Below are 11417 nucleotides of genomic sequence, written 5' to 3'. Positions count from 1 at the left end.
GGTGTTGGTGGAGAGACCTGAGAGGACGGAGTGTGTCGGGTCACCGACGCTTCAGGAGAATTTAGCTCTCCAGAAATACCCGAAAGGCGGATAAGTTTTGGTTCAGAATGCGTCCTTGATCCACTGGACTTGTTTGAAAACGGAGGGAAAAAAACCAAAAAAAAAAACAAACCTTCTGACATAAAGCTCCGCTGTTTTTTCTATTCCTGGAGAGCTTCGTGTCCAAACATGATCGGGAGAGGACTGTTCATAGTGACAGTATTGTCCAACTGCGGTAAGTCAAGCATCCTCTCAGTGCAGTGAAGTTAATTGATGTCACAGTGGAGGCTGCTCGTTGTGCGTATATTATTATGTGAGGGTTTTCAGCACCAAGGACAGCGACAGACGCGTCCTTACATATGCAGCTACAGACGCAGAGAATTCACCTGAATGCACCTTTGGCACATTCACAGTCCCTGACGCTGACACTCACATTATTAACACACACAGTGTGAGGGGTTGTAACACGATTACTGAGGAAATCATCACATCTGTACGGGTTGTTTTTAAACAATAACAACATCTTCATTTCAATGCTTTTCTCTTGCAGTTCTGTCATTGCCAGTGACTTCAAGTCAGCTGGAGAATGAAGACGTGAAGGTAAAATTTTTTTTAATCATCTTTATTCTTGTAATATAATTTGTATCTGAAATATTGTTGCATTACGTGTAAATAGTATGATACATTTAAATGACATTGCAGTAACAATATGGTTATAATATGATTTATCTTAAAGGGAAATCATTTAATAGTAATCACTAACTAATAGGATGATAATAACATAGCCTATTGTAATTTCCATAACCAAGCTACTACCTGGAAATAACATGGTATTACTGTTTAATATAATGACACCATTACTGTTGTTACTGCCACGTTGGAAATTGCATTGAGACACTTCTACCTTAATGCTACCTCACATTACCTTGATGTTACTGTACTGTAATACAAAATGTAATAGTTGAGTTACACAGAAATCAGAGATGCACTGTACCAAATACTGTTTCATCACATTGTGGCTTTAATTGTTTCATGGTTTGCCACACTTACACACAAAATGTCTGATCTGAGCAATTGAACTCATTCATGTAGCTTCTCCACTACAAGTTCCCTCACTGTGACCTTGTTAAAATCAATACATACCATCCAGAGAGTAGAGCATTGACATGTTTTGGTATTACTGGATCCATTGCTCTGTAGAGAGAGAGCGAGAGAGAGAGAGAGAGAAAGGGAGAGAGGGAGGAATGGTGTGTGTGTGGGTGGTTATAATATTTGATATTCTCCTGTAATAATGGGACCATAAATCGTCATGGGTTCTCATCAGGCAAAACATTGTCTAAGATGTGTCACTGTAAAATATGAGAGTTGTATAGTTCTTAATACTATACTGACATATTGTATTTACAGATGCAATGTCGTACCACATGATGTTGTAAAGTGTGAATGTACAATGACGATAAACATATTTTATGAGGTGTGACGTAAAGTGAGGTTAGGTGACAGTTAGAGGTAGTTTGTGTTTGGCTTTACAGTGAACAGGAGTCGTTGTGAGGGAAGGTCGTTTCCAGAATGGGTTTTGGAGAGATAAATACATAAAGGGAAGATGTGGACGATGTTCAAAAGCTGTGTGTGTGTCGACTGTGAGGACTGACTCAGCAGCAGCAGCCAAAGATCTGGCAGAGTGAAGCAGAACAAAGGAGAGAAAGGAACTAAAAATGATCAGTCATGTGGGAATGGTTTGACATTGAACACACAGTACAGTAGGAGCTGAAATGATGTTCATGTTTCACTCTTTTAGCTGGTGGAGTTAGGAGCAGAAATGCGTTCAAAGAGAAACAGAATTATTTGAATTCGTTAAACTGTGTCTTCTTATTCCAGTCTGACCCGGTTAAAACAACTCACTTCTAGACATGAGACAAATATATGGATCTGGAGGTTTTTAAAACCAAACTTTGTCTTTGTCCACAGGTGATGAAATGTATCGTTGAGGCGTTGGCAGACGTGTTATCAAGGCCTCACCCCGTGCCTGTCAGTCAGGAGTGTCTGGTCTTATTGAGGACAGGTGAGTCGTTCCCACAGGCCAAGACATTTGGACAAACCCCATCTTTAATGTCCCATTTTTATGAGCGAAAAGTTATGGGAATGTTGAGATTTTCAGCATAAACGCATCATTATTGTTAACTTTTCTTTACAATATGTTATATTAGGGTTGGAGCTATGAATCAGTTATTTAAAAACTAATTCTCTGTTTTTTTAGCTACTTAAATATTATTATTTTGTTGCTCATTAATGAATAAGACACCAGAAAAACTAAATATTTAAAATGTGAGACACTTGTGATCAACAATGCATATTGTTTTCTGAAATGTTGTGGACCAAACAACTACATTTATGAAGGAAATAATGAAGAAGTTCATTGATTATGCATGTGATTCATTATTTTTCATATAGTTTAACAAAAACATGTCACTGTGAGTTATGTAAATTGTCACTATCTTCCTCATTATCATCGTCATGCTTCTATTAAGTTTCTTTTTTCACTTTGCCTGAACTGCAACCTTGAGAACAGCATCATTTTCATGAAAGCCATCACATCCTCTCTCCTCTCGCATCTGCATGCTGCTGCACGAGGCCTGTACATCTCAACGTTAATGGATTAATGCAGTGACTGCTGGGTGAAAAACCCACTGCAGAGTGTTATAATATACAGCAGGATCACTAACACTCATGGAAGGCTATTCAGTTACATGGTCATTGTATTACCTTGATGCCGTCCTTGTAAAAAAAAAAAAAAAAAAAAAAAAATCAATCAGAGCACTATACTCTGAGCATTTGTCACTGAGCTGGTTCTGTGAGAGAGAAACTGTAATCCACCCGAGGGATGAGGTGAGGGGGGGAGGAAAGGAGGGGGAGTCATAGCCAAGGAAACGAAGAAACGAGAGAGAGAAATACGAGAGTATCACAGGCTGATAGTAGAGCATGAAAGCACAGTCGTTGTGTCTTTTTTTGTGTGTGTGTGCAGTGTGCGGTGCCATCTGTGCGTTCAGCAGAAAGTCCGGGTTCTCTAATTCACTGGCGGGGAGTCACTGTGAGCCAAATGATTAATTGTGCGCTTGCTTTGAAAGCAGTACATTTCAGGGCAATTAACTCTGACGAATCACTGAACCAAAGTGCTGAGTCGTGTTAAAAAGAAATGAAAAGGAAAGACATATATCTGTGTTTTACCCTGCTGCCGTATCATGTCATCGTCTTCTATCTGTGTGTGTGTGTGTGAGCAGATGACAGACTTGTGACAATCCTTCGCCATCAAAACTTTCTGAAGGAGCTGCAGGAGATCGCTGTGCACGGTGAGTCACGGATCGGCCAAAGCCTACGTTCGTGAAGGCACAGACAGGAAGTTTGAATAATATCATGTTTTAATTTCAGGAGGCCAAGAAAGAGCTCAGGTGCAAAGAGACGCGGCTGAACCTGCTGCGATGACACAGACTCCTCAGACTCCTCAGACTCCTCAGACTGCAGACGACGCTTCTGGTGAGTTTCTTCCGTCGCGATGATTCACGGGAAACTGACGTGAACAAAGGTGTCCACTCTGCTGCATTGTTATTGTGTTTATTTATTTACTTCCACAACATTTCCGTCACTTGCAGTTTGAGAAAGGCACTGTAAGTATAATCAGCACCTTTAAATGCACCATCCGTCAAAAAATGATGCACGACTTCCAGTTTTGCCTGTATTCCATTGTCAGCAAAAAATAGGGCTGATAAACGGTGGAGAAGAGAAAAAGTGCTGAGGTGAATTCAAACCAATGTTTTCAGTGGACAGAATCAGGTCAGACGCACTGAGGCTTCCAGACTCACAGAACACCGCACAGACTCTGGATGAGCTGTGAGGAAAGAACCAGAGCAGCACTGACGAATATGGAAAGAAAAGATCTTTCCAGAGCATCTGGAGATTTTGTCGTAGGTTCGCCTCTCGTCTTAGGGTTAAACTTCTTCAGAATCTACAACCATGTCCAGTTGTGACAGACAGAAATCTACTAATTCTGATGTATGAATCAGTCAGGCTTTAGTTAAAAAAGTAGTTTTTATATGTTTGTAAAAATCGAACTTACTGATTTCTCTCCATTAGACAGAAACTGTGTGAAGTTGTACAGCTGTGGCTGAGAATAACTCCTCTAATACATTTTTCAGCATCACTGAAAAATCAATTCCTTCTACTTAAGTAAATTTCTACCTCTCCCATTTATTTTAGATCGATCCATGCTGGAGGCCTTGGGAAGCATCGGCGAACGATCCATCCTCTCCCAGAAAAGAAAGACAGAAAACGGGGACGGAGAAGAAGAAAAGGCTGAGAGCCTCAAAGATGGAGACTCTCGGGAGGACAGTGTTGACATCATGGAGGAGACGCCGGTGAAGAGGGAAGAGGACGAGAGCCCAGGAGGTCACGTCTCTGAGTCTGTGGATGAGTGGAGCGAGGGGAAGACTGGAAAACGGGAGGATGAGGATGAGGATGAGGAGGAAGAAGAAGAAGAAAAGAGAGCACATTCAGAGGAGAGTTCAGAGGAGGAGGAAAAGGAAAACCTGTCTAAGAAGGAGAAAGGTAATATAGTTTGGTTTTTTTAACACCAAAAAACAAACTATGTTCAGTCATAATTGTTTTTACTTATCGAAGCAAATTAAAATACTGAAGTTCTCTGAAGGCAGCACACACAAAAAAAACTGCCTAGTAAATGTAACAGCGTGCCATCACAGGACTGGCTGATTGATGGAAGTGCCTCCATCAACCAGATGAAATTCAGGTTGGGGGGAGGGAGCGAGGCCAATGATGCTGGCAGACTGACAGACACACACACACACACACACACGCACACACACACACACACACAGAAACAGAAATGATTAAACATCTCCATGACTTCGAATTTAAATTAGCTGCTAGGAGGTAGATCGTTTCACATCTACCAACATTTCAAAAAGCACACTGAGGTTAAATCTGCAGTCAAATCTTTCATCATCATTTTCCTTTCTTTTTTTTTTTTAAATGAACAGGTACATACTGTACATACTCTGTAAAAGGGAGCCTCAGCCAAGTCAACTAATTACCTCGCCATGCTTTTCAATCCCATAAAGCACAGCTAGCAGTACTGGAGCCCAAGCTGCCAGCTGGCAAGAGACGTTTGATTACAAGAAGTGCAATCCTGCTGATGGAGAGCATTGTGTGTGAGGTGTGTCAGGACGATAATGTCGACTCTGTTTGCTGTTCCCAGGTGCTGCATCTGAGGACAAGCCAGATGCACCCAGACACAAATCAAAAGAGCAGACTCTAGGTGAGGAAGGTGAGGAGGAGGAGGAGGAGGAAGACAAGAGATCTTCATTTCGCTCAAACAAACATGAGGAGGAAGAGGAAGGTGACGTGAAGGGAGGGAGCAAGGAAAGCGGCAAGCAGTGGAACAAGAGAGGCAAAGGCTTGCGACTGAAGAAGAAAGCCGAGAGGAAGGAGGCGCAGCAGCTCGCACATCATTCGAAGGAGGCTGCAGAGGACGAAGAGGGGAAGAAGAAAAGAGATGCACAGAAGAGTCCAGAGGAGAAGGAGCTGCAGATGATCGCAGGAAGGTCACCAGAGGAGAGGAAGGGTTTGGAGGAAGAGGGGAGCGCCAGTAGAAAGTCAGAGGTGAACATTTCACGCCTTTTATCTCTTAACAAAGAAGTCTCTACAGATAATGTCACTTATGTCACAGATAGCCTAGCTTAGCATACATTATTTGTCTACAAGTTAGAGCTCACCAGCACCTCGAAACCCCGCAGTTTATCATGTTATAGACTGCTTGTTGCTACAAATGGAGCAGAAATAGTGTGGCACTTTGTAACAAATGACATGTAACACATTACTCAGGGGTTGAATTTGTTATATGAATTCTTAAAAACTCTCTCTTTGTCCTCTCTCTCTCTTATCTCTGCAGGAACCTGAGATTGAAAGCCTGGCAGCCATTGAGTCAGAGCTGGAAAATGTTGCCCAGAAACTCCATGAGCTGCGACGAGGCTGAGAGAGAGAGAGAGAGCGGGAGAGAGACAGAGAGAGAGAGCTAGAGAGAGAGAGAGAGAGGCTGGTTGACACTGCTGCAACCTCCTTTGCCTCCTTTGCCTCCTCGTCCTCCTCCGCTTTACCAGATGCCTGGTTTCCATAGATAGTGTGTGAATATGTAACAAGTTTTTATCTTTTGCTGTTTCTCTCGAGGATGTCCACACTGCTACAGTCTCCCACGCCTCCCTCCCTCCCTCCCTCCCTCACGGACACACACACACACACACACACACACACATAAATACTAAAACAAAACAAATGCACCCGTTTCTCTGCATTAAAACACAAATCACAACACAACATTCAGCAAGGCTCCTGACGGGGGAAAATCTCTCTGCCAAGTGAAAGACGACAGTTTGCCTTTTCCCTTTTTCTTTCTTCTCCTCTCTGACAATCATCGCTGCCTTTCTTTGCAAATGCGTGTCGCCTGCTTTTCAGATTATTTTTGAATCCTGCACACTGATTTATGTGAAAGGTTAAGGCAGATCCAGGTATAAACACACTATCACCATGAGTTTGTACATGTACACGGCTCTTTCTTGAGATGCTTACTTAAATATTATAAGGAACAAGAATAGATACATGCCTGTTTATTATTCTAAATACAGTCGAGTCTAGTCACGCCAAGGCAATAAGTGAACATTTTTAGCAGACAAAATGGCCAGATTGTAATCTGAAACTGTATGAAATTTGTGTAAGAAAAAAAATAAATTTGAATCTGGAAAGCTGGTTGGTAGATTCCTTGGATACAATATGTGCAATAAACTTTGTATCCTTCATAGTGAATGAAGCTCCTCGCTGCAGAGAGACGATCGATTCACATGTATAGTTTGAGTCTGCACTTGTTTGTGTCTGTGGGCGATGGAGCTGAAAACATGATTCATCACATTCCATAGTACATGTGTTCATTTCTTAGACGACAACGTTTTGATCCTGGATTTATTATGCTTTGGCCGTTGCTAATGAGAAGGAGTCGTCAATCAGCCGCTGCAGAGTGGGTGACTCTTACTGATGAGTAATAGCTAAGGAGAGAGCGATGCTTGAGCAAAGGTGAAATAAATAAATAAATAAACGGATTGAGACGAGACAAAAATAGATTGCAGGCAGAGGAGAAAAGTTTGACTTTCTCTGGCAACTTATATAACTATAGCTGCTGTAGACGCAGTCGAAATCCACAACCTTTTATGTCTATATTAATATTCAAAGAATAAAAAAAATATAACACAGTTAAATCACTATTTGAAACTGGTAACACATTCATTATAAACAGAGTGGATTTTATTTGATTGCAGACCTCTTAGCCGTTAATCACACTGTATTATAATCTGCAGCAAAACACATTCATCAGGAAAAACCTTGTTATAAATGCAGAAATATTGAGGACAACAAAGTGAATTGGACACCAGGTGGCGACATTGTACAGTGGGGTTTATTTTTTCTTCATCAAAAACAATCTCGTCATATTACTCCGATTGTTTACTTTATCAGCGGTCACACACTTTCTTAATGTATCAGCTCATTACAGAAGAAGATGTTTTCTTATGTAAATTCAACAAAGAGGAAAAACTCGCGCACATGGTTAGAGGTCAATTATATAACATTACAGGATTACAAATCCTTTCAATCAGCTTTATTATTTACTTTTTTTCACTCAAGCTGCAAACGTGACACAGTGGAAATGTTTCATTCGTGTTCAAAAGTAATAATCACTTGCAGTCAGTGCTGTTTGAAGGCTTTAAATATGTTAAAAATGTCAGCCAGTGGATGTAATGAGTGAAGAGTAGTTATCAATTAATAACAATTAAAGACACATCTGGAAAGCGTGTTTTGTATAAAAATATAACATTTTATTTCCAGCTACAAAGTCAAACATGTAACATCTTTGTCACACTTCTCAATAAAAATACACTGTTGATACATTTTTCAAAGCACAGCACAACATTTTGGCTTTTTAAATTAACTTAAACTATACAAATATGTACAACATTTACATGTCGACAATAAAAAGGAATGAAATTGCAATTCTTCCAGTCGTTCCTCGTACATTTTGTACAAAATAGTCACGTCTTCGTTTCTTCCTTCTGACCTGAATCAGGAATAGTCATGTTTTCTTTCTTTTTTTTCCCTCAGTGCTGTGGCAAAGCCCACTGTCTCCATATCTAACCCTAAACTCAGGGCGCTGCTTGCTTTCTCATCCACATGCTGGGCGGAAACTCTGACCTTTCCTCCACTCTGAGGAGAGTGAACAGCGTCTTACACAGACAAGGCTGACATTCAGGCCTGTGCTTACACAAACACATGCACACAAACACACGCACGCACGCACACACACACACACACACACGCACAAGGACACATTCAGACCTGTTTGGACAGGGGAACACTGGCCTGCTGTGGTCTGCATGCTCCCTCTACAGCTGCTACAAGTGCGCAGGTCTGGTCAGGACTTAGGGTGGAGGGAGTAATTAGACACCTCATTTTTTAGAGGCGGCAAAGGTTTAGATAAGGTTTTTAAAATGCACACTGTAAAATGGACACATTTCAAGGGGAATGGGTGGAACCTGACAGCAGGCTTGTCAATAGTTATAGTGCAGGAATCTCTCGGAGCTGCTACGCAGCCCTCTGTCTGAGTCTATGTGGCTGATATTCAGCAGCCATAAAATACTCACAGACACTCAGACAAAGTGTCTGGACTACCTTTACAATGAGACAATGTCAAACTTAAACGTGAAAAAAAACAAAAACATATATACTGAGCTGCAAAATGAGATGGAGTTCTGCGTTTTTTTTTTGTTTTTCAAGTCATAAGCTCTGATCGTCCTTGAGTGGCTCACGCCATGTCTCCCAACATCTTCTTGTAATACATGGACTCAAAGATGTCGTTCTCCCCGGGGCAGTTGTGGTGGCAGGCGCAGGACTTGATGAACATCATGTGCTTCTTCATGACCTGTCCATCGGGGCATTTGAACTCCATGGGCAGGGTGGTGGTCCTGTGGGGGGTGCAGCAGCGGCCATCGAGGCAGACGCCACAGAACTTGGGCCTGTAGGACTTGGTGGTGGTGCAGCCAGAGATCTCGAACTTCATGGGTTTGGAGAGTCTGGGAGTACGGATGCATTTCTTTCCTTTCTGCAGGAAGACAATGGAGGACAAAGACAACATAAGCAGGCGTTCGTTGTGAGTTCAGGTGTGTTTCGTGTTTTATGTGAAGCGTGTGGGGGCAGCTCCGTAGAGAACAAAGACTCACCCTAATGCTCTGCTCCAGATGTGACTCGCAGGGTCGCACCATGCACAATCGGGTCTGTTTCTCAAGGCGGCAATCGCGGTTATCGTTGGTGACCCTGGTAGAGATGCCAAGGCCACAGGTCTTAGAGCAGGCGCTCCATTCAGTCGTCTGAACCAGGCAGTTCTCCCTCATCAAGGAGAGATCTGGGCCATAGGTCTCTTCCTCTCTGTAAGCTATAAAAACAAGAGGAAACACAGGATTAGATTACAGCTCATTTGCATATTAAAAAACATGCAGTATGATGCCCGTAAAGAGATTAACTTACAAGGCAAAACTGAGCCCATGAAGCTGTGTCTGTAGGGAGAATCACACTCCCACTCCTCGCAGCACTTTCCTGGCACCTTCACTCGTCTGGGCATGGGACAGTCGGGACTGGGCAGCCTGATGTCCATGGAGCAGAGAGGGACACAGCCTACAGCTCCATCCAGACAGGTACACTGGTACTTGCAGCTGCTCTGGAAAGACTCTCCACTCTTGTACACCATCCCTCCAAACACACAGGTGGCGCCTTCTCGAGCTGTGGAAGGAATCAACAGGGCAGAGGTCATGATTCAGTTCACAGCTGAGGGCATTTACAGTGGACTCCTGCTGTGGAGTCAGATTTCACCGTGGCTCACCTGTGCACACTCCGATGCGTCTGTTGATGGGGGCTCCGAAGTCGCAGTCAAGGCCTTTGTGGGGATCACACACGTCTTTCTCGGTGCAGAGTTCTCCCATCTGTTTGGCACACACCCTGCAGCAGCCACAGCCGTCCAGCACCAGACTCACTCCAGGTGCACACTGAGGGGGAGTGGAGGGGCACGAACACTGGTTGCTGCACTCCTGACCTGCAGCCTGAGGTAAATATCAAAGCCACATTTTGCATTATAGCAAGAGCTTTGCATTCAGCACACTGACAACACAATGAGCTTACTCAGCAATAAAAGTTGGAAGAGTCAATGTTCAAATAAAATGCAGTTGTAAAACTAAAACAATGCAATCGTTCTCTTTTTGGACTTACCATGTGTGAGAGCATGATGCACAGGAAAGGCAGCAAAATCATTTTCTTCAGTCCAGCAGACATCTTTTCTTCCTTGCAGAAATAAATTCTAGTTTTTCCTTAAAGTCTTCTTTAGAAAGTCTTCCTTGAGTCTTCGAGTTTGAGCTTGAGAAACCTTTTTCTGATCAAGTCGATCTCGTTTTCGTTTCTTTGCTGCTCCGGTCAATGTCTTTCTTTCTTTCTTTCTTTCTTGGTATAAGCTAGAGTTTAGCTTCAGTAGAGGAGTTGATCTGAGTTCTGACTGGAGAGGCGAGCTCCCTTTATACTCGCTGGCCCTCGCAGCACGTCACTGGGGGCTGAATGGAGAGCCAGCCCTGGACAAACATGGACATACTTGGCATTCTTTCCTCGCTTCCTGACCCCCACTCCAGACATCCCACATTCCTGCTGTCTGAAGGCAAGGCTCTGCTGCTCGGCCAAACAACACCGTCTCAGAACAGCTTTCATCTGAAATAGGAGGCTAAGTCTGGTTAGAGACCAGGGACCCCACACTGGGAATTCCTTAAGACTGACTTCACAAACAGACAGCCGTACCTAATTCTCAGAAAAAAAAGAGGAAGAAGATCAGAAAAAAAAAAAAAAGGAAGCACAAAGAGCTTTACATGAAAGATGGGCAGTTAAAAACAACAGGTAAACTCGTAAAGAAACACATAAACATGCCTCGGTTTAATAAACGGATTGATGTGTAATGGGTGGTTAGGATCATAAGCCTGCAGCTTTTACTTCAAAGGCACGCGGGCAGTCTGTACTTTAGCAAAGGAAGAGGAGCTGTTGGTGAAAGGAAAGCCATTTTGTGTCATTATTAACCTGAGCTGCTTATCTATCAAGGTGCTTGTTCCAAACTCCAGTGCCGCAGTTTCTCTTTGTCCTCTGTACTTGTGTGGTTTCGTCTGGGACACTGACTGCAGTGGCATTTTTGTCCACTGACATCAGCGGCTGAAATGCATCGTTCTGTATTACTCACTTAAACACAT

General features: G+C 42.8%; 2 protein-coding genes across 2 annotated transcripts; one reads left to right on the top strand and one right to left on the bottom strand.

Annotated features, from left to right (window-relative positions):
* chga (chromogranin A) lies at positions 1 to 9048 on the top strand. Its single transcript, XM_058613905.1, has 8 exons — positions 1 to 274; positions 590 to 639; positions 2008 to 2101; positions 3318 to 3386; positions 3466 to 3570; positions 4291 to 4638; positions 5306 to 5709; positions 5999 to 9048. Exons 1-8 carry the CDS (start codon positions 229 to 231, stop codon positions 6080 to 6082), a joined length of 1200 nt encoding a protein of 399 aa, XP_058469888.1. The 5' UTR covers positions 1 to 228; the 3' UTR covers positions 6083 to 9048.
* Positions 7946 to 10685, bottom strand: ccn2a (cellular communication network factor 2a). The gene is made up of 5 exons (XM_058613906.1): positions 10405 to 10685; positions 10022 to 10238; positions 9670 to 9921; positions 9366 to 9577; positions 7946 to 9247 (listed from the first exon to the last, which is right to left on the bottom strand). The coding sequence occupies exons 1-5, from the start codon at positions 10465 to 10467 to the stop codon at positions 8951 to 8953; spliced, it is 1041 nt and encodes a 346-aa protein (XP_058469889.1). The 5' UTR covers positions 10468 to 10685; the 3' UTR covers positions 7946 to 8950.
* Positions 10686 to 11417: the final 732 nt, after the last annotated feature.

This window comes from Solea solea, chromosome 17 (genome assembly GCF_958295425.1).
Source record: "Solea solea chromosome 17, fSolSol10.1, whole genome shotgun sequence".
In the NCBI taxonomy this organism is placed as follows: domain Eukaryota; kingdom Metazoa; phylum Chordata; class Actinopteri; order Pleuronectiformes; family Soleidae; genus Solea; species Solea solea.
This window is presented reverse-complemented; position numbering and strand designations above follow the sequence as displayed.